Below are 23,178 nucleotides of genomic sequence, written 5' to 3' on the forward strand. Positions count from 1 at the left end.
CATCCCTAGTGATTGGGTGTCAGTGGCTCTTGGCATTTACCAGCACCCTAAGAGAGGCAAAGTGGCTTCCACTAGATGGCCAAATTCACTGCCTCCTTAATGGTATGGCGCAACTCCCTTTGCAAAAGGCTGGAGACTGAAAGTAAAGCCTTGCACAGAGAAGAATCCAGAGACTTCCACAGGCGCCCTGCTGCTGGGTCTTGGAACACTATTTTGGAAAACCTGAAAGCGCCACTTGCAGGGGACTTTGCAACCCAACAACTCATAAGCCTCTCCACCCAGTCTTGTAATGAGCCTACACTACTCGCTAGCAATTCACCCCCTAGCCAGGGCAGCTCAGTGCCCTGTTTAACGTTGACACCTCCTAGAACTACATACTACCTTTGCAGGATAGCAATGAATTTATAACTACCGCACCTCTAGCTCATCAGGATCTATAATGGCCCATGGAATATGTCAGAATTATCAGTTGTAGAATTAATTTAGAATTTAAAACTTCTGAAAATATTAAAATATGTATTAAAAATGAAGTGGAATGTTATTGAGTTTTTTAGACTGTTTCTGTTTTGATTAACTACAATATTGCTCCGATTTGTTCGCTTTGCCTCAAATTGTAAAGCGCTTCGGATCAAGTTTGCGCTATATAAAACTTTATAAATAAAATAAATAAATTGGATTACAACAGAAATGCATGCCAGAATTGAATTCAAGATGAATCTCAAAGCCACTACATTTCCTTCATTGTCTTAAATTCATGTCAATTGCTGTTGGTGATTAATGAAGATTTCTAATAGAAAAAAATAAAAATTACAATAAAGTTTTTAACAAAAAAAAAAAGGTTTTCTGTTCTAAAGAAAAAAGTACTTGCTTGACTGGAGAAGGAGCACCATTAACACCACTGGAGCCCAGTAACTACTGACTGACATAGGGCATCCCAAGTCGGATTTCTCAGATACAATAGCAAGAGATAATGCATTGTGAACTCTGTGAATAATACAACGGGAAGGGGTATTACATTACAGACTTGAACTAACCCAATAGGAATGGATATTACATTGTGAATTCGGGCTCACGCACCCAAAAGTGATGTTACATGATGAACTTTCTGGCAAAGCTAATAAGAAGGGATTTTACGTTGTGAACTTCAAAACAAACACCATAGGAAGTGGCTTTACTTTTTAACTATCTGACAAATACAAAAACAAGGTGGTTTACATTGTGAATTCTCTGACAAATAACATAAAATGGAGATTGCATAGTCCCCGTTTCTTCGTCTGGAACCGAAAAACTCTTGCTATCGCCAGAGGGTGATTTAAGGTTCATCTCAATGCATACTTCCCAAAATGTTTGATGGGCCTCTCTAGGTAGACACCACATGGCCATATTTATTTTCACACTAAAGACAAAAGCCTGAGTTGATTATAAAATGTGGTGGCAGAGACGTTAGTCTAATTTTACGTTTTGAAAGACTTGACAACACCTGAAGGCTTACCCTTTTTGAATGTGAAAAGTCTCTTTTTTCCAATAGACCCATATATTAAAATTGATAATGTTTGGGAATAACCCTGCTGCTGCCCAAATAGTCACATGGTACCTCACAGATAACAACATCAGACTACATTTACAGAGTCCATTGGCCTCTGTGAAACTTGTTTTTTTTAGGGTTTGTGATATGCCCACTTTTTAACTGGTGAGGCCTCCAAAGGATTGTTTTCACTTTGTATTACCACCATAAATCTTGAAATAGCTATAATTGCGAGTATTGTACTATGTTTAAGGTGCATTAAAATCATTTTATTTTAAAAAAACGATTGGTCATTTATGGTGTTAATTTTGTATGTTGTTCAGTTCGGAATTTCTAGTCCCAAATATCCCAGAGTCAGCTTTGAACTGCTGTGCCTCAGTTCCCTGAGAATCAGGTTTAACATTTTTAACAAATTCACTACAAAGGGGACTTCCGTTGTGAACTCTCTGAGAAATGAAAAAGGGAAGGATTTTACATTGAGAACTCTGTGACAGCTGCAAAAGAAAGTTCTTCACTTGATGAACACCGCAGCGAATGGCTATACAATACCAATCACTAAGAGACTTTGTGGCAAAGAACTCTAGTTCAGTTGGTGCTAGAGAGGTCTCAATTTCATTGTATTGTTCTTGCATTTATATAGCGCTTACTACTCCTGACGAGGCGTTGAAGCGTTTTTTCGGCGAGCAGCACACTACTCCGGAAACCATAAAGGATTAGTGGTGAATTAGTATGGTGAAATACGAAATTGTTTTGAGTGGTGGATAGGTTAGTCAGTTATTTGGATTGAGAAGGATAGTAGAGGGATAGAAGGGTGAAAAAGGTTTACATTTATATAGCTATTGCTACCGTTGATGAGGTGTTGAAGCACTTTTTCGGTGAGTAGCACGCATCTCTGGCACCCATAAAGAATTAGTGGTTAATTGGTCTGGCTACTGATCAAACTCAAAATAGTCAGCTCCATTATAGTACCACCGAATTGCGTCATGTTTGGCTCAAACACTGTGCTTTTTCACCCCTGACACAGTTCTCATGCCAAGGGTGAGCTGGCATGCACAGGGGTGTCACCCTGGGTCGGGTCCCCCCCCCCCCGAACCCCCAGGAAACAGCAACCCAGGGCCTAGGCAGGCATTCCTGAGCTGTTAGCCGCCAGGACAAAAGTCTGTCCTGTTGGTGTGTTGTGCTAGCACTTCCCTAGGTAGTATCCATGCCACATCTGATTATCAGTTTAGCTGCCTCCTGTCCATCTCTAATCAGGTTTTCAACATCAGAACAGAGGCTATCTGGAAGCAATGGCAACATGGTCTACAAGGTACCCCACAAAGCGTAGTAAAAACCATCCAAGAACACAAGTCTTGCTTGTGGATCTTAAGGCTCCCGGTTTTCCAGTTAAATGGATTTTTACATCTAAATACAGACTGAAAACATTTTGTTTTTGGTCTGTATTTATATATAACACAGAAAATGATTCCCTCATGACCTGAACTACTTTACAATTGGCGACATTAATACTTTCAAAAAAAGCCTTCAACACAAGGTGACTCCATATATTTTTTTCTTACATTTATGACTTATTTCTTTTTTATATTCTTTTTTACAAAATTATACTTTTTTTGCAATATTTCTTTAAGTTCATCACAATCATTTTACAAAAAGGACATAGAATTAGTCAGTGAACAATAAAAATAAAAATACAAACACCATACAGAGAAACAGATCTAATACACTCTCACAAATACCTCATACATACAATCTCATACACTCATTGAAAACGTTTGGGGTTGACCAATCAATCAGGGATTTGTAAAGTGTGCTGATCACCTGTTATGTTTTATGGGTATTTATTACACGCACAACTACTCTTGAGTATCCTGGCGCGGGTCTCAAGGCGCTTTGGGCAGTGGGGGGGGGGGGGGGGTCATGCAGCTCCTGATTCAGTTGAAGAGCCAGGTCTTGAGGTTCTTTCTCAAAGTGTGCAGAGTGGGGGAATGTCTGATGTTCAGCAGAAGTTTGTTCTTTGCTGCAATTGGAGAGTAGGCTCTTCCACCCGTTCTGGCTCCGCATATGTGCGGGGTTACGGCGAGGTCGGCGGAGCCGAGGTTTCTCTTAGGTACCTGGAAGGAGACTCTTTCATTGAGGTATTGGAGTCCGGAGTTGTGGAGGGAATTGTAGGCATGAGTAAGTAGCTTGAAGGTTACTCTCTTCTCGACAGGGAATCAGTGGAGGTGCTGGGCGATGTGTTCATGTCGTGGGATACTTTTTTTGCAATATTTCTTTAAGTTCATCACAATCATTTTACAAAAAGGACATAGAATTAGTCAGTGAACAATAAAAATAAAAATACAAACACCATACAGAGAAACAGATCTAATACACTCTCACAAATACCTCATACATACAATCTCATACACTCATTGAAAACGTTTGGGGTTGACCAATCAATCAGGGATTTGTAAAGTGTGCTGATCACCTGTTATGTTTTATGGGTATTTATTACACGCACAACTACTCTTGAGTATCCTGGCGCGGGTCTCAAGGCGCTTTGGGCAGTGGGGGGGGGGGGGGGGGGGGGTCATGCAGCTCCTCATTCAGTTGAAGAGCCAGGTCTTGAGGTTCTTTCTCAAAGTGTGCAGAGTGGGGGAATGTCTGATGTTCAGCAGAAGTTTGTTCTTTGCTGCAATTGGAGAGTAGGCTCTTCCACCCGTTCTGGCTCCGCATATGTGCAGGGTTACGGCGAGGTCGGCGGAGCCGAGGTTTCTCTTAGGTACCTGGAAGGAGACTCTTTCATTGAGGTATTGGAGTCCGGAGTTGTGGAGGGAATTGTAGGCATGAGTAAGTAGCTTGAAGGTTACTCTCTTCTCGACAGGGAATCAGTGGAGGTGCTGGGCGATGTGTTCATGTCGTGGGATGCTGAGGATGAGTCCGGCTGCGGTGTTCTAGATGGTCTGGAGTTTCCAGAGCAGGGATTTGTTGATTCCGGCGTAGAGGGCTTTTCCGTAGTCCAGTCTGCTGGTAATGAGCGCGTGGGTGACGGTCTTTCTTGATTCGTGGGGGGATCCACTTCAAGGTCTTGCGAAGGATGCAGAGAGTGTTGTAGCATGAGGAGGAGACAGCGTTGATCTGCCAGGTGATGCGAGGGAGGAGTCGAGTATGATGCAGAGGTTGCGGGCATGGTCCGTGAGAGTAGGGGGACTGCTGAGGGCCACCAGGTGATGTGCCATGCTGAGGGGGCGGTTCCGAAGAGGAGGACTTTTGTCTTCTCCAAGTTGAGCTTCAGGCAGCTGTTGCTCATCCAGGATGCAACGTCTTTAATTCCATCCTGGAAGCGGAGTCTGGTGATGTCGGGTTGCCTCGTGAGGGAGAGGATGAGCTGGGTGTCGTCGGCATAGGATATTATGCTGAGCCCATGTTTTTTTACTATGGCGGCGAGGGTGGCCATGTAGATGTTTGAAGAGCGTAGAGCGTAGGACTGAGCAACGAACCTTGGGGTTCTCCGCAGTTGATCTCTGTGGGTTTGGAGAGAAAAGTCGGTAGTCTGATTCTTTGGGTTCGGCCGGTGAGAAAGGAGCGGATCCACTCGAGGGCAGTTCCCTGTATGATGGTGTCATGGAGTCTGGCGGTGAGAGTGCGGTAGGAGACAGTGTTGAAGGTTGTAGAGATGTCAAGTAAGAGGAGGGCTGCCGTGTGGCCCTGGTTGAGGAGGGTCCAGAAGTCGTCTGTGGCGGTGAGAAGGGCGGTCTCGGTGCTGTGGTTGCTGCGGAATCCGGATTGGGAAGAGTGGAGGATGGAGTTGGCTTCGATGAAGTTCATGAGTTGGCTGTTGATGATCTTCTCAGTGACTTTATCCGCGAAGGGAAGGAGAGATATGGGTCTGTAGTTTTTGAGGTCTGTGGGGTCTTCTTGGGGAGGGCTTGACTTCAGCGCGTTCGTAGCTGATGGTGCGACGTAGTTCGGAAGCTATAGTGGGGGCAGCTCTGTGGAAGATGTGTGACAGGCAGGAGTCCATGGGGGCTCCTGAGTGAATGCTCTTCATGGTCGAGACAGTGTCTTCGGTGGTGATCGGGATCCAGGTAGACGGTGGGCTTACTGATGGTGCTGTAGGTAGGCGTGGTTTCTGCGTTGGGTGTCTGTTCATTGAAATTATCGTAGAGGGATTTGTTCTTGAGATGGAAGTAGGATCCAAGTTTGTTGCAGAGGTCCTGAGAATGTGTGAAGTCTGAGGCTTCGCTGGGGGGGTTGTTGAATTCCTGGATTATGCTTAAGAGTTCCTTCAAGTTGCTAGAGTTGGCGAAGATTTTGTCCTGGATGAAGGTCTTTTTGGTGGATCTAATGTGTTGGTAGTATTCTCTCATGGCGTTCTTGTAGGTGGCCTGAGCTTTCGTGGTTTTGGCATTTCTCCACACTTTCTCGAGGCGTCTGCAGGTGCGTCTGGATTCTCGGAGGTCGTGGTGAACCAGGCAGTTTTAATGGGGCGCTGTCTATCGGAGTTAGGGAGGGGGCCGAGCTTGCCTGCGCAGTTGGTGATGCAAGTTTGGAGTTCGTTGGCTGCAGAGTTGATGTTGGTTGTGGTGGGAGGGGGATCGTGGTAGAGGGTGGAGTTGAGGTGCCCCTCGGTGATCTTGCTCCACTTCGTTTGTGGAGGGCATGGTGTAGGTTTGTGAGCGGTGTTTTTTTCCGAAGGAAAAGTGTACGCAATGGTGGTCCGTCCAGGGGGGCTGTGTGGTATGGCTGAAGCTCATGTTGTTTCCTCCTGCGTAGATGGAGTAGAGGGTGTGTCCTGCCTTGTGGGTGGGGGTGGTGATGAGCTGTTTCAGTCTGATGTTGGCGAGGTTGTCCAGTTGGAGTCGTTGAGGTTGTCGAGGTGGAAGTTGATGTCTCACAGCAGTATTTAGTCGAAGGAGGCAATGGCGTGGGGCGTAATTAGGTCTGAGATGGTTGTTGTGAAAGCGGTTCGTGGTCCGGGAGGTCTGTCGGCAAGGATGCCATGTAGGGTAGTTCTGGGGCTGGTCTGGATCAGGAAATGAAGGTGTTCTGTGGGGGAAGAGGAGTCGTTCGTGCTGGAAGTGGTGAGTCAGAAGGAGTTTTATGCGCGATGGCGAGTCCTCCTCCTGGGTGATTGGGGCAGTCGTTCCTCTAGATTTTGTACCCGTCAAGGATGGCGCTGGCGATGTCGGGGGCGGAGGTGGAGTTGGCACAGATTTCCATGAAGGAATGGGAAATCTGGAGAAAGGGTGTTGAGGAGGTCCCAGATCTCTACTGTGTGTCTCTGCAGGGAGCGTACTTTGAGGAGGATGCACCTCAGGGGTTTAGGTGCACTGGTGGGGGAGGCCGTGGGGGTGACGAGGTTGGAGAAGGTTTGGAGGCAGTGTCTGCAGGAAAAATACTAGGTTACGTTTTTCATTTTATGTATATTTATTGTTAATTGCTATAATATCGGTCTTCGAACTGTGTATGCTTTCCGCTTCATGACTGTGTCCTCAATTCTGTTAACTCGCTTTCATTTGTTTTCGAATCCGACTGTGCTATTTTACCACTTTGATATCTGACCATGGTGAAGATTCTTAATCTATTTCACGTACTAAAATAAGAGTTGGCAAATCCATTAGGTCTCTCTTGTGACACATATAGGCTTTGCCAAGATAGGTTTAATTCTCTAAATGACTGCCATGTGTGTTCACATGAGTGCAGCAGCCTTCTGGTAATAATAGTTCTTAAAGCCAGAGAAAGAAAAATTGAGGATGACTGCTATGTGCACAAATATTTCCATGCAGCGACTATATTGGAATGGTTTTCTTTTGGTTTCAGAAAAAAACATTTAAAAAACTGATGACTAAAAGAAAAGACTATTCCAACAAGCATTGGCATACCCAATAGGTATTGCTTTTGGGACCTTACGTGCTTATTTAGAAGTGTTGGCACTGTAGTAGAGTATTGTGGCTGATGTGTTTTATGTAGAAAAGTTGTAACAAAAAGTGTTATATGTGGTACTTAGTTGTATTATGTGTAGTGTATTAATGTTGGATTGAGTAATAGTGTAATTATGTGGTGCGTAATTATGTGTTACTGAGTGTTATGTATGTATATTGTATTGAGTGTATTTTTAAATTTGTGTTGTGTTATTATGTGGCATTCAGTGATATTATGTGGATTGTATTACTGTTGTATTGAGTTGAGTGTAATTATGTGGTATGTAATTATGTGTTATTGAGTGGTATTATGTGGGGTATATGTTGCATTTAGTAGAGTGTAAAAGAATAAGTGAGTGAAGAGTGGGGATTCAATGATTGCGTGTGGGGGAGGTAATGATTGAGTGAGGTAATATGTGCCCAAGCAATGAGTGAGGGAATAAAAGAGTGATGACTCCAATGATACACTGAGCAAGCAAATGAGCTAGTTTTTCTGAACTATAACCCGAAAAACGTCTGAGCACTTACTGTCTGCAGGGGAAGCGGCTGGAGGGCTAGGGTGCATTTTTAGATTCCATCCCAGGGATGGAGCCCTGACTCAGTGGGGATGCGTACATTCCAAAGGCCGAGTCTCTGCGTGCGCACAGATAATCTAATTCCCCGAATTCCTTGATGTGGGTGTCCACTGTTCACAATCTTCTAGTTGACTTACTCCGACTGCAACCTGGGCCTATACGGTGAAGGTTTATTTCTTCCCAAGAAAGAAGGAGAGAAATCACCTGTGCTGTGCGTTTCCAGCTCGGAGCTGGCAGCAATCATAAACACGGCGCTGCATTCAGTGTTACATTATAACTGGGCATAACACGTCTTATGCGAAAACAAATTATTCAGGTTTGGGGGGTGTTAAGCTGTGCAAAGGGGCCATTGGGCCTGGTGCCGGCAATTAAATTGGCCCCTTTGCCTGCTATTGGGTTAGTAAACCCCTGGTCGCTTCGGGGCCTTGGGCCCGGTGCTACTGCTCCTGCTGCACCAAAGGTGGCTACGCCCCTGTACTTAACGTGGCAGCAACTCGTTTACTACTGTCTGGGTAGCAAAACAACTGTGGTAACGACATGTGGTGCTTCATGCCGTTTAACCATTAAACAATAGAAGCCCCACAGGTCTTACTGCTCTTGCTGACTCCCGCATTGACCCCTCCGACGATATCGACAAACTAGAACAAAATCTAGGCTCCTGGCTAGAATCGGCCAGCGATTTAGTTGCTCCCTTAGTCAAATTCCCCCGCACCAGGCACCGCAATTCTCATAGGTGGTTTTCTGAAGAGCTCAAAGCCCACAAACTGAAAACCCGCCAGTCGGAACGCATCTGGAGACGCAACTACTCAGACCTAGCCAGACAATCCTATCTGACTGCACACAAAGAATATAAGGCAGCCATCAGATCGGCAAAGATAGATCACTTCTCAAAAAGGATCTCATCGGCAGAAGACAAATCCAAGGAGGTGTTCAGAGTTCTGAATGAGCTAACCACTGATGATAGAACCCTCCTGACTCAGACCCCCACTCAGGAGGCCTGCGATACTTTAAACTTGTTCTTTCTGGAAAAAATCATAAAAATTAAAATGACCATTCTACCCCCTCCCCTGTCATCCCCACCGGACACCTCCTCTACAAACTCCATGACTCTCTCTACCCTTCCCGCTTTGGACTCCACTTCCTTAGCGGAACTTGCCATCCGTGTCAAATCCGGTTCCCCAAATGACTGCTGTCCACCATCCGTTTTGCGGAATGTATGTCTTAACCTACCTGACGACATTCTAAATCTACTTAACAGATCCCTTTGCCGCGGCATCTTTCCTACCTCTTTCAAGGAGGCCATCTTACTACCCCTCCTAAAAAAACCTGGCGCCGACCCTGCAGAGCCGTCAAACTATCGTCCTATTTCCCTCCTTCCCTACTTTTCCAAAATCTTGGAGGCCCATGTTACTCGGTGCTTGTCAAATTTCATCGAATCCTCTTGCCATCTGGAGCCTAATCAGGCGGGCTTCCGACCTGCCCATTCTACAGAGGCTGTCATCCTGGCAGTCCTTGATACACTCAGAAGCAACGCGGACGGCGGACGTCATCAGGCCTTGGTCCTGTTGGATCTGTCAGCCGCGTTCGACACTGTGGATCACAACATCCTTCTCCACTGTGTCGGGCAGGCGGGCATCCAAGGTACAGCTTATGAGTGGATCAAGTCCTTCCTTACTGGAAGAACACAGGCAGTCCGCATGGGCCCTTACACCGCCAACAAGACCCCCACTTCCTGTGGTGTCCCCCAGGGTTCTTCCCTCTCCCCGCTCCTCTTCAACTTGTACCTTCGGCCACTGATCCAATCCCTTCTGAAATGGGATATCATAGTTTTTAACTACGCAGACGACTTGCAACTCATCTTCCCCCTTAACTCCCCTCATGCCATCAAAACATTTCACGAGGTCAGGATTCACATCCAGCTCTGGATGAACCAGAATCAATTAAAACTAAACCCCGGCAAGACTGAGCTCCTCCTCCCGGGGCTCAGCCATACCCTTTGGGGCCCACAGTACTGTCCTCCAGAGCTCGGCTCTCCCCCTACCCCAGCTAAAGCTGTAAAAAGCCTGGGCATAATCATTGACGCCGAACTTTCCCTCAAAACCCAAGTTGGAGCTGTAGTATCCTCCTGCATGTACCAACTCCGGAGGATACGCAAAGTCCGTCATCTTCTCCCCCCCGAAGCACTCACTCAAACTGTTATTTCACTCGTGCTTTCCAGACTGGATTTTTCCAACGCAATTTATCACGGTCTCCCTCTATTCCTGACACACCGCCTTCAAGTCATCCAGAATCAGGCGGCTCGCCTGATTCACGGATCCCCCAGATGGTTATCAGCCAAGCCTCTGCTCCGCAACCTCCATTGGCTCCCGGTAGACCAGAGGTCCACTTTCAAGGTGGCCTGTCTCACCTTCAAAGCTCTTCACTGCCCCAGTCCCGGGTTCCTCAAATCCCTTATCCATTCTCACTGTCCGACACGCAACCTCCGATCAGCCCATCGCGATCTGCTAGTCACCCCCAAAAGCAAAACTAAAGAATTCGGCGGTCGCCGTTTTTCCTATCTGGCTCCTGCACTCTGGAACCTCCTCCCCCTTTCAATCAAATCCTCTACATCTCTTCTTAAATTCAGGAAACTGTTAAAAACGCACCTTTCCCCTCCCTCAGTTAGGCTTCCCGCATCCCGTACTCCCTCCTCACTCACTTTGTCTCTAGCGCCAGGAAGCTTCGGCGACAGTGCGCTTTACAAATGGCACCTAAGATAAGATAAGATAAAGTCTTATTAGAATTAGGCGCGTCTGCGTGATAGCTCCCCCGAGGGGGTAACATCACTGAAAAACAATACCTTGAGAAGCACTCCCACAACAGTGGCTGCTTTCTTCCCAAACAAAAAGCATATGGGGGCGGAGCAGAGGACCACTCCCGCGTCGGAGACTGCACACTCGGGCTTTGTCTAAAGTAAATTGAAGCGCTTGTCAGGCGTGCCCTGGGTAGTTACTCGTATTCTGTGGAACAAACCTGGGATATCAATTAACTTATCTAAATAATGTAACTCTATCCAAAGCAAAGCTGCCAGTGGAGAGAGGTGCAGAAGAAAAACAGCGGATGTTATTTAAAAACATAACTTGTGCCGCGCGGCTTGTTTGGGGATGAGACCTGTGCACCAAGACACAACATGTGTCCCTTGCAAGAGCGAGCAGGCACCATCTGTTTGAAAGTTAATTACAAACAGATGGTCTCAAAGCTCGCTCCCGCAAGGAATCAATTCCTAAAGGTCTCCTCCTATGCAGCGTATGCGCGCAGCGTAGGTGAGACCTAAAAACTGGGAGGAAAGTGACCAGCGCAGAGGCACGGGTGAATTATATTTTCTCATGGAATGCTAAAAGGGAAATATAAAATTAGCTCTCTCACATCAGCAGCATAAGTATACAAATCATTCAATCAAAAAATGTAAAGCAGGAATTATCCAGAGGCAGGACAAACATAAAAATAGGAAATAAAGCAACTGAATAAGGAGTAGGGAACCGAGATAGGTAAAAAGACCATCAATCATGAACATGGGGCTAACCCAAATTTCACTCTATGAATTGTCTTGTACACAATAGGTCGTCAACCACCATCTGCTAAAGGTTTTTGTAAGCGAGACTTAAAAATAAGAAAGAGGCGTCAGGCTCAGTCAAAACACAAGAAACTAGCATTTACAAAGTCTCAAAGAGGAGATTCAACAAAACAAGAAAAGTACGTGGCCAAGGTATCATCATCCTAACTCTCACCATAGACTTCTTTCCCAAGCGGGCCGATGTACCTCCGCATCCTCTTGCAACTCTTGAGTCTTTGGGTAGCACTCCTCCTCTGTAACCGGTCTAGTCCAGGGTTTTGCTGCCATATAGTGCATGGAGGGCTGGTGGAAATGTCCAGTGTGATCCCTGGAGAAGGCAAACTAACACCTCCTCCCGTCCAAGCCATGGGGAACAACCCCCCACCTTCTGCTCCCAGAGAGGCACCTTCACCCTCAGTGTTCTGAACAGGCCCTGACCAGCCAAGACCTCCACTGCCCATGGATCTGAAATGCCCAGCCATTCTTCCTGCCCCTCCACAATCCAGTCCAGGCCCTAGGGCCCCGCTTCCTGCACCCGAGGATGGGTCACCTTCTTGCAGTCCTAGGCTCCCATCCTCTGCCCTCAGCAGGGAGACATTTCCGTCCCTGGCCTGCTCCTGACCCCTGTGAATTTCGAGGGTTGAACTCCCTCCTTCCATGTCGTACAAAAAGCCCCCTCAACCAGCACGGCCCCAATTTGCAAATCACTCCCAATATATACACCTGTATCCAAAAGAAGTCACCAACCTGCAAAGACCCTGCCCACAAGTGATCTCCCTCTTAGCACCAACCCTGTTAATAAAGCAAATACTCTTGTTAAATATGGCTTTAGTCTCCTCTTGACGTGTCTCATCAACATCCCCCCTTCCCCACATTAGACAGCTCTCTCTCTCGCCATACTTCTCGCTCTCTTTCACTGAGTGTTTAATGACCTACACCAGAAATTGCTCGCCACCCTTACTTACGCCTCTTAGCCCATTCACCCACCTGCAATGGCTTCTCACTACACCTCCACTAGTCAGCTCAACACTCTGTCGTGGGCGTCTGACTTCCCCAACGCCCCGTGTGTTCAGTTTTGCATCGGGCTTCTTGTCTCTCAAACCTTAGTTCTCTCACTCACCCCTGCCTTGGTACCTACGCCCGATCAACATATGGAAACACACTGAGGTAATATATGTCCCCCTTTCAAGTGCCTTGGAGATAAGGCGATTGTAGGAGGAGCGATGGGAAAGCACAGCGATTGTTTTGAAGAAAAAAAACTAGAGCCTCCTGTCTCAATCGGGTGTATGTATTCGCGTGAAACTTTCGCTCTCTCGGTGTTTTAATCACCTCCTTTTCGGAGCTCCCTTTTCTGAACTGTGCCTATTAACCACTGCACTTCTTGCATCCCTATGCGTAGTACACCAGACTTTCCCCTACGCTGGACCTATCTCACCTCCAATTCATCACCCATTGCAATAACCTACACAATGCATCGTCGTCCCAACATTGCGTCAAATTACCTTATCCATGAACCTACTACACTGAGTCTCGCTAAGCATACGGAAAGCGCTATATATATAGCGATACAACACGATTTACACAGCGCCTCCCATTCCGTACTTCAGGCCTCTCGCATCATCTACATTCTTCCTGTCATTCTAGTTTCTTCGCCATCCTAGTTTTAAGTTAGCCAATCGCGGGTCACTGTTTGTTAATATCGCGCGGATCTCAGCCAATCAATAGCTGCTTCCGAGGCGGAAGTCATGAAAAAGCCAACCTAGAAATACCCTGTTTGGAGCGCAGATAACAAACCCCGCTGCACTTTTCCGGCAGGTCAGCGGGTAAAAACTCAAAGCATAGACCGCGTCATTAAGGTTTTTGGAACGGAAGAGATGGAGGTGGTGAATTCGATAGCCATCTTAGAGAAGAATGTTTATTAGAGCAGTGGAGTGGACAAGCCACATAATACCAAGTTGCAGGTAATTTCAAAATAACAATAGAACGATTCTCGTTAACTATACTTTATTTTATATACTGGTACAGAAGAATGGTCCATTATTTTAGTCTGACTTCAACTACAATAGGCATATATATTCGTAAGACAAATAAGTTTGATTTACATTTTGACACGTCTTGTTGATTTGTTCGAACGATCCGATTTGGTAGCAAATGTACAAACGTCTTTAGAGACTGAAGGCCACCTTGTCCCTTGTCTGTGTTGGCAAGCGGAACGGAAGTGACGTAAAATAGCTGCGCCCGATCTTTTCCACTACTCGCGGTATCGTGCTAAGAGTACCGGCTGCAGCGGGAACATCATGGGAGACTATGAAGGGGAGGTAAAGGTTTGCAGGGGAAGGGGATCACTTCAACGGGAATTGAGGGAGGTACCTGGGAGGGTATTGCACCTCTGGATAGCTCTGATCTCAGTGCTTTAAACCTTAATCCCAGTGACAGCATTCCCCTTTTTGTGATAATGACCCAAGAAGGGATCACGTTTGAGTGTCTGTTATCGGAGGAACAGCTGACTGTCACACCAAATCAAGCAAGCCCCTACCTACTTACCTTAAGAACATTTATATGGAACATTTTAGTATAAATGAAAAGTACTAGCTGGCTTCTTTTGATTAGAAATATTTTTGAAGGGTCAGAAACATGGGTTAACGATGGAATATTCAAAATTAAATTCACTCCACGCCAAGTTACATACTTAGGCATGAAATCTGCGATGAAGGTGTTGCACCTACGTTTTTTAATGAATGACACTAAAGAAGCGCCTGCACCTCAAAATAAAAAAAGGGCTTAGGTCCTTCCTTTGTTTAGTGGAGTTTTATGCTAAATTTGTAAAAACATTTTCCTTGAAACATCCGTTAAAGGGGTGTTGTTGGCGCCCAAAGTAAAATTTGCATGATCTAAGGAGTGTGAAAGAGAACATGTTCGGATTAAAAGCTATATTGTTTTTGCACATGCTCTACATGGATTTGATCCACAGTGTACCAGCTGCGTTACCGCTAATGCCAGTATTAAGGATATTGGTGCTGGGCTGTCACAATAGAACGAGGAAGGTGTGAAAGTTGTAGTGGCATTTGCTTCCCAAAGTCTATCTCGAGCAGAAGAGAAATATGCCGTTATTGAAAGAGAAGCTTTGAGATGTGTTTGGACAATGGGATATTTTCTGCCATTTGTGTGGGGGTAAGAAGAAATAGTGAGGTGGAACGATAAACTGTTGATAAAGGTGATACAATCGAATGGGCTAGCCAAAGCTTTCCCACAGATAGCGCTCATTTCAAAGCAGCAATATATTTTGTTTATAAAATTGTGTATATCCCATGAAGTAAGAATGCTGTAGCAGATTTTGTTTCTTTTTTGTCAAGGATGCCAACTGACTTGACAGAAAATGTGGATGAGTTCCAAGAGAATATGAAGGTGGCATCAGTTTAAGACCGTGATACTCGAGTTTTGATATTTTATGGGAGGAGGGATGTCGTAAAGATGAGTTATTACAAAGTGTAATTAAATGTGTTTAAGGTTGGGTGGCCAGTCAAGACTGAATTGGGTCGTTTGAAGCCATTTTGGGAGGTACACAATGAATTATCTAAAAGTAAATCAACCTTATATGTTCCCCTGTGTGCTTTGAAGATAAGGATTAGTTCAATATACACCCCTGTAATTATAATAAATTGCCCGTTTGTGGCTAGAGGACACAAGGGGAAACCCTATACACCATTTTATACATAGTGAGTATGGTAATGGATTAAATAAGCTAACAGCCTTTTTAAATTTGGAAATAATTCTGACCCAGACCTAAAATCAGATACTTTGTCAGGTTCCTTTTTAGGTCTCGCTAAGCCAGCGCATGTGGTGCTCTGCGAGACATTTAGCAGGGGCTTTAAAAAGTGTTACTAAAAGCTTTTGCTGGCCTAGCTGTTGCGTGCACGCGCGCAACCACCAGCTTTCAGCGCCCGATCAGGCGCCATCTGGCTTTCCTCTCACTTAATTGCTTTCTCAATGCTCCTCCGCCCCTCGTCTCACGTTAATTGCTAACATATGTGCAAACGCACTGTTTTCACTTTCGCTCACACGCCCACCACTTTTAAAGCCGGCCTGCCTTGTTCTTTTTTCGATTCACGTCTTAACACAGTTCCCACTGGCATAGAGGAGGATGAGTTATTTTTGTCATCTTCAGTTATACTTTAGCTTAAAAAAGGTGGTCAGGCAGGTGAGGGCCAATGGGCTCTGGAATCCTGCACTTACTTTTCTGCAAGTTTGTGCTACCTTTCCCGCAGAACCACGGAAGGATAGCAACCACAGGCTTTCTTTCTCTCTGCACAGTTCTGCAGAGTGACTTTTAATGCAGAGTTGAGTTTTCTTGTAACACTGCCAATACTTAACTAAAACCGCTCACATCATGGTGTTATAATTAACCGCGGCATTAATTAAGCTGGAATAATGATTTTTTGTAATAAGAGCTACTCCTCCATAAGAGTGCAAAGGCTGAAAAATATATTTTTTGAGTGATGGGTGTTTTTTTGCTTCCACGCAGCCTGGATTTATTTCGGGATCGTTAACGTGCACAAAGTTTTCAGTGTTGCCTTTTTAAGGAGAGAAGAGGACCGACTGAGGAAATTTGAGTTTTTCCCACAAAAAAGTGCTGATAGGCTCCTCGCAATCTGATGGCTAATTATGCACTGGAGAGCATCGACAGCAGCATATATCATCATAAAATGTAATAATTAATGACATTCCAACAAAGAAAAATATGCAAATGAGGACTCATTAGCATTTTCATATTCAGCTTAGATAATGCTTTTGCTGACAAGGTTGTAATTAATGTCACGGTCAGGAGATTGGATCGGCCTCATTCCGCGCACAATTCCCAAATGCTTGCTTTATGGAAAATGGGCAGCTCTGCCAACTTTTCAGGGGGAAGCAGGCCCTCTAAAAGCACCAGATGTATATTAATGAAAGTGTCAGGAGTCAACACAGAGAGCGAATGGAGAACGTCATCGGAACAGCTGTCAGTGCCGAGACAGAAACTACAAGTCCCAGCAGCGGCCCCAGAAGAACTAAGATTCCCGTGAAGCCATGCGCGGTACAGACGCATATCATAAAATGATGGCGGCCGCCAAGCACAGCGTCGATATTCCGGATCTGAGCCGAGGATTGCAGTCTCCTGTGTGAGGTAGGGAACAGCGTTTCATTTAGTTCTTGGACAGGCTTGCTGCCCCTCTGGTGTGCGAGAGCGGCTGCTCTACGCGAACCGCCTGGTGATTATATTTGCTCAGCCTTACTTACGAAGAGACAGCTCCATCCTAGACTCTGTTTAAGCGCTATCTGCTCCCTGGGTGTTGTTACACTGAGCGCTTACCCCGTGACTTTGTATCTGGCTACCTACAGACTGTTTCTTGCCATTTCATTTAGTGACCAGAAGTAACCGGTGATTATGCAACCGGCAGACGGTGTCTTGTCTTTGCGGCCAAACAAATAACCGTGCTTGTTACTGTGCACTTCAGTACCCCTCGTTGGCGAGTGCCAGGATTGGCATTCTTGCGGGGGACAGGCCAGTTTACAGTGCTTGTTCTTGCGCATTTCTGTACCCCTTGTTGGCGAATGCCAGGAGTGGCATTCTTGCAGGGGACGGATCAGGCTGCATTACAGTTCACCCTTTATCCAAGCAGAGTCAGCTCGAGTGGCATTGTCGTCCATTATTTAGCACGGTGCCCTCCGTTGGGGAATGTCAGGACTAGCATTCATGCGGAGGACGGTGCGACAGATTACTTATTGTTTGGGGTGACTGGAAACAGTTGTTCTTTTGGATCAAGACGTAGTATTTATGCTGGTGCTTCATATGCATAAAATAAATACTCTTGCATCTATTTGCATCTGGTCTGTGTAGTGTGTGCATTAGGCCTTCTGTGCAGGTCATACCCAATCCTGAGGGCAGTCAGGGGTTACAGAAAGGGAGTGTTTAACTCCTACAAAATCCTACCGCCCTCTCAGATAAGTGTGTGTGGTGAACATGATAAATGGCACTGAGGAGTTTGTGGACATTCGAGGTAGTGGTTCACCATCGTCGTGTGTGTCAGTATTAAATACTTTTATTATTTAATGCCTCAAGTTTCCAGCGTCCTCTCCAGTGACACCAAATGATCTATTCACTTAATCATGTAAAAATGATAATCATTGGTACTCCCTGATAGCTGCATTGAGATGTATGGGATGGTATAGGGGCTCTGATCTATTTCCCATATCTGCTGTAACAGTCCCTTGTAACAAAGTCCCAGATCCAGACTTGAAAGTCATCTGACAGCATGGCTATTCATTAAGGAACTTCCTTCTGCCATCACGTGACCAAGCTGGAGTTTTTCTCCTGCTAATAGCCAGTGGGAAGGAGCCTCGCAGCACGCCTGCCCTATCAACTTGCAGCAGAATGTGAAGTTACTGTAGCCAACGGAGTAAGGGGAGAACCCGACATGATAGCTGCAAAGCGCCTCGCCACTGGCATATCCTCCACGCCCCACAGTGCAGTCATGTAACGACCATGGATGTGTGGAAACTCCAGTCATGACCTTGAAAGTGCAGTTGGCAAATACAATGCACTTCATGATCCCGTTACCCAACACAGCATGGCTGATAATACACATTAATGATGGATTTCATGAATGTCGCAATTGTCATTCCAGAAGATGGTAACCTAAGCAACGGCAACAAAATTGTTCATTGTTGCATGCCAAAAAAGAAAACTAGCATTGGCATAGCCAATAGGTCTTGCTTTTGGGACCTTATAAGTATTTAGTTATGCAGCACAAAATCCTTGGTGCAACAACATGAACTGTTGCATGGCTAAACAAAATTTATATACGTTTGCATTTTATTTTGGTGATAGTCTTCCAGTTAGAACACAACTTAAACATTTGGAATACATAGCATTTCCATTTTTGTCAAAGTTTGTTTATATAATACTGACATTGTGTACCTTTACCTTACTTTAAAACCACCATATTTGGTATACAGAAATATACAAAATTCACACAATTGATAAAGTACTTTCAAAAAGTTTTACACAAAAATCAACACTGATACAGAATCTTTAGTAACTTTTTTTGCCTTGTAAAAATACTCTAATCTGATCTAGTCAATGTACGAAACTGCGTTATCCGTTGAGAGGGGTGGAATCCTCACTCGAATATTGAACACAGTCCTTGTCAGGGTGAACCACAAAAGTAACTAAATAAATCTGTGCTTAACCCTGTGATAGATTGGCAGAAATTCAACCCCGGGTTTAAATTTAAGGCATGTGTAAAGAATTTATACAGCACTCAAACAGTAATAGTGTAAACACAAAACAAGACAAACCCTAAACTCATTTAGAGCAAGCATTTGCAATGCAATGGGTCTCACATTTGCGAAAGTTTGAGCTGTTGGCATTGTAAATGACAATTCCTTTTATTTACATGTTGGTTTTAAAAGATAAATAAAAGGCATTGCCATTTACAATGCCAATAGCTTAAACTCTCGCCAATGCGAGACTTATTGCATTGCAAATGCTTGTTAAAATATCCAGGGCAGTACGGCAGGGTTTTGTACTGGCCCTATTTATCTTCTCCTTATATACAAATGGAGTTTAGAAGGCGCTCACAGTGGCCACCAGGGATGTCCCCCTTTTCGAAAATCAAATGTTACCTATATTGGCTTATGCGGACGAAGCGGTTTTAATCGCTAGAATGGGGATTGGGTTAGTTACAAAGGCTTATAACCGCGTATGTCTCTTTTATGGACTCACTACAGTTAAAAGTGAACCAATCTAAGTCCTTTATAATAATAGCCGGGGCCACCAAAAAAGAAAAAGTGCTGTATTTTAGCGCAGATGCCGAAAAAATTGCGGTAGTAGACTCCTGCCCCTATTTGGGTATCCTTTTTGATAAAGAATTGTCATGGGCAAAATTGATGGAAGCAAGGAAGTTGGCGATGGAGAGGGGTACCATTGCTGTCAAACCGTTTGCAAAGAAACTGGTTGCTATGCCCTTATTGACAATAAAAAACATCTACCAGGCCAGAGTAAAAGCAGCGGCTACTTATGGTGCTGGGGTCTGGGGTGTGGTTGCACCCTAACCACTACAAACTATTGAAAATAAATTTTTTAAATCTGAGGTGGGCCTTCCTTGCTCTTTCAACAATGAGATTTTGCACACATAGTTGGCCCCGTCTTGCATATCAGATTACATACAACTAGCCCACTCCTCTTATGGCATTCAATTTGCAGGAGAGACACAGTACCATTGACTCAATCCGTAATAAGGAGCATGTCTACCTCTGACCAATTTTAAAGAAAATGAAATTTAAGCAGTGTCTGGTAGCATTATACTTTTTAAAAACACTACCCGGCCCTTTGGTTTGCTACTCAGTAGTGCAATTCCTATGAGCCTGCATGAGGAAGAGAAAGGGGATGGCGCGCAGATTACTGAGTTCGTTAAGTAATGACAATGTACCTAGCCTTGTAAAAAAAAGAAAAAGCATTTCATATCACATCTTTTATGCACTCCTCTTTATTCTAGAACTATGATGAAATATTTGTCATAATAAAGATAATACCTTGTAAACGTTTTTTTTAAAGATGATGTATTTATATGTGCTTTTATGATTATTTTTAACCATTTTTTTCCATTTTAAGAAGTCTTTATTCGATTGTTTCATCATAAAAGACATACATACAATATATACATCATAAAAAAAAAATATGATTTAGATAAAAACATTAATACCATATTAAATCAGTTAAACAGACATTCTTATAAATGGGTACAAGAATTTGGACAACACAATGAATAAAAATCAGGACAACCAGAGAAATGTAATAACTAATCGCATATGAATGAGCATGAATCATTAAAAGGGACTGGTTATTTGCTTTTGATAAACCTAATTCTGAGCGTTCACGCCCCGGCCCCACCAGACCGCCGGGGATGCCTGGTCTCACCCTGGAGATACCCATTAAGGGACCATCTCTCAGGGAAGCCAGGAAGGGTTTCGCAGCGGTCGAAGCGCCTTGGGACCCTCCGGGTAAGTAGTGCGCTATATAAATGCCTATACATTTACATTTACATACATCCTAGGTATTTTGCCACACCTACTACAATTAATGGGGATAGGTTGGTTCTTAAAATTCTACTGGCCACAATAGCTGAGCGGGTGCCCAGGCTTCTGCAGACCGGGTTAAGCCATTTGGACCTGGGGGCGGCATACAAAGGGCATGCAAACAAAGTGATTTAAACTTTCAACATGGCCTTGACAATTTGGACAACACCCTAACCCGCCCGAGCCCCATTTTTTAGTGAACTCCCTTAATGGAAGCGAGCCACATCTAAACTGGTGGAACAATTTGCGAGCCAATGGTTTAGTAATCAGATCCCAATATTTTTCAAGCTTGGGGGCATCTTTAAAGTCAATGAATGAACTAGTAAGATTGCTTGAGGGCAATCTCCTATGTCTGTTTAAGGTCACCCAGTCCCAATACAGCACTTTAAAGATTTTTTTTTTGAGGGAAAAGTTGCTGAATCGGGTGCTAACCACAGTTCGCTGCACCTTAGAGCATAGAGGGTTGATCTTAAATCCCTAAACCAACTAATCTTCCAAGAGCCAGGGAGGTCTCTGACATCTAAACATGCCCTAGCATAAAGGTTGAGTTCCGGCGTCGTCCATAGGCGTCTCCAAAATGCCAATGGGCGAAATCTTGCCTGGTTCTCAACTGGTAAACACCCAAGATCATACATAAGCGGGATCTGTGGGGTCAAGTCAAGTCGAAGAATTTATATAGCGCACTACATACCCAGAGGGTCTCAAGGCGCTTAGGGAGGGGAAGAGGATTACTTGTCAAATATCCACGTTTTAAGTTGCTTTCTGAATGCTAGGTGGTTCTGGGTAAGGCGAAGGTAAGTGGGGAGTGAGTTCCATGTTTTAGCAGCCAGGTATGAGAAGGATCTGCCTCCCATGGTTGTCTTGTTGATGCGAGGTACGGTGGCGAGGGCTTGGCTGGAAGAACGTAGTTGGCGGGAGGGGGTGTAGAAGGACAGTCGTGAGTTGAGGCATTCTGGTCCGATGTCGTAGAGTGATTTGTGTGCGTGGGTTAGCAGTCGGAACGTGATCCTCTTGTTGACGGGTAGCCAGTGGAGGTCTTTCAGGTGACCAGAGATGTGTTCTTTACGCGGGATGTCTAATATAATTCTGGCTGAGGCGTTTTGGATTCGTTGGAGTTTCTTCTGGAGTTTAGCGGTAGTACCTGCGTAGAGGGTGTTTCCGTAGTCCAGTCGGCTCGTGACCAGAGCATGGGTGACTGTTTTTCTGGTTTCGGTGGGGATCCAGCGAAATGTTTTTTTGAGCATGCGAAGAATGTTGAAGCAGGATGAGGATACGGCGCTGACTTGTCTGTTCATTGAAAGTGAAGAATCCAGGATAACGCCTAGGTTCCGTGCGTGGTCTGTCGGGATGGGTGCTTTTCCAAGGGCTTCCGGCCACCAAGAGTCGTCCCATGCAGAGGGGGATGTACCTAAGATGAGGACTTCTGTTTTATCTGAGTTCAGTTTCAGACGGCTGTGTTTCATCCATTCGGCAACTTCTTTCATTCCTTCATGTAGGTTAGTTTTGGCGGTGCTGGGGTCATTGGTGAGAGATAGGATCAGTTGAGTGTCATCCGCGTAAGAGATGATGTTGAGGTTGTGTTGGCGTGCGATGGCCGCGAGGGGGCTCATGTATACGTTGAAGAGGGTGGGACTGAGTGAGGATCCTTGTGGTACGCCACAGATGACTTCAGTGGCCTCGGACTTGAATGGTGGAAGGCGGACTCTCTGGGTTCTTCCGGTGAGGAACGAGGTGATCCATTCAAGTGCTTTTCCTTGTATTCCGATGTTTCTGAGGCGTTGTAAGAGGGTGCTGTGGCAGACTGTGTCGAAGGCTGCAGAGAGGTCGAGGAGGATGAGGGCGACTGTGTCTCCATTGTCCAGTAGAGTTCGAATGTCGTCTGTTGCTGCGATGAGGGCGGTCTCAGTGCTGTGTTTTGCTCAGAAGCCAGATTGTGAGGAGTCGAGGGATTTGTTGGCTTCGAGGAAAGCGGCGAGCTGGTTGTTGACAGCTTTCTCGATGACTTTGGCCGGGAAAGGAAGGAATGATATTGGGCGGTAATTTTTGAGTTCGGTGGGGTCCGCTGTGGGTTTTTTCAGAAGGGCGGTGAGTTCAGCGTGTTTCCAGCTTTCCGGGAAGGTGGCGGAGTTGAAGGAGCAGTTGATGACGTCTCGGAGGTACGGTGCTATGACGGTGCTATAGACTGCGGCAAACCCGTAGCCACCCTAAGGAATTTATTTTGGGCTATTCTCAACGGGTCCAAATTGCTCAAGCCCCAAAGTTCCGCCCCGTATAAAACAGAAGGTAGAACCTTGGAACCATAGATCTTAATTAAGGGTGAAATAGGCCGAGTAAAAGAGCCTTTGTGCTCTTTGATCAGCGCACCACCTATCTGCTTATGTTTTAAGGCCATAAGCTCAACCTGGGGGGTCCAGCTTAGGGTCTCACTAAATGCAACTCCAAGATAGGTGAACAGCTTCGTTTGTTCCA

The 23,178-nt window shown here is 45.2% G+C and overlaps 2 protein-coding genes across 3 annotated transcripts in view; one reads left to right on the plus strand and one right to left on the minus strand.

Moving 5' to 3' along the window:
• The window catches only part of ANKRD54 (ankyrin repeat domain 54), a 53,400-nt gene extending 40,141 nt beyond the window's left edge, over window positions 1–13,259 (minus strand). The window contains exon 1 of the mRNA XM_086962871.1: window positions 11,771–13,259. Within this exon, the coding sequence (XP_086818997.1) occupies window positions 11,771–12,254 (484 nt within the window). The 5' untranslated portion in view covers window positions 12,255–13,259. The remainder of the gene's footprint in view (window positions 1–11,770) is intronic.
• Window positions 13,260–13,781: 522 nt separating this feature from the next.
• EIF3L (eukaryotic translation initiation factor 3 subunit L) overlaps window positions 13,782–23,178 on the plus strand; it is a 78,291-nt gene continuing 68,894 nt past the window's right edge. Inside the window, exon 1 of one of the 2 annotated variants that reach the window (XM_086962881.1) lies at window positions 13,782–13,919. In XM_086962881.1, the coding sequence (XP_086819007.1) occupies window positions 13,893–13,919 (27 nt within the window). In that variant the 5' untranslated portion in view covers window positions 13,782–13,892. The remainder of the gene's footprint in view (window positions 13,920–23,178) is intronic. The other variant, XM_086962887.1, reaches the window with a different exon arrangement.

The sequence above is a fragment of the Lissotriton vulgaris genome, chromosome 1_1 (genome assembly GCF_964263255.1).
Source record: "Lissotriton vulgaris chromosome 1_1, aLisVul1.2, whole genome shotgun sequence".
Classification (NCBI taxonomy): domain Eukaryota; kingdom Metazoa; phylum Chordata; class Amphibia; order Caudata; family Salamandridae; genus Lissotriton; species Lissotriton vulgaris.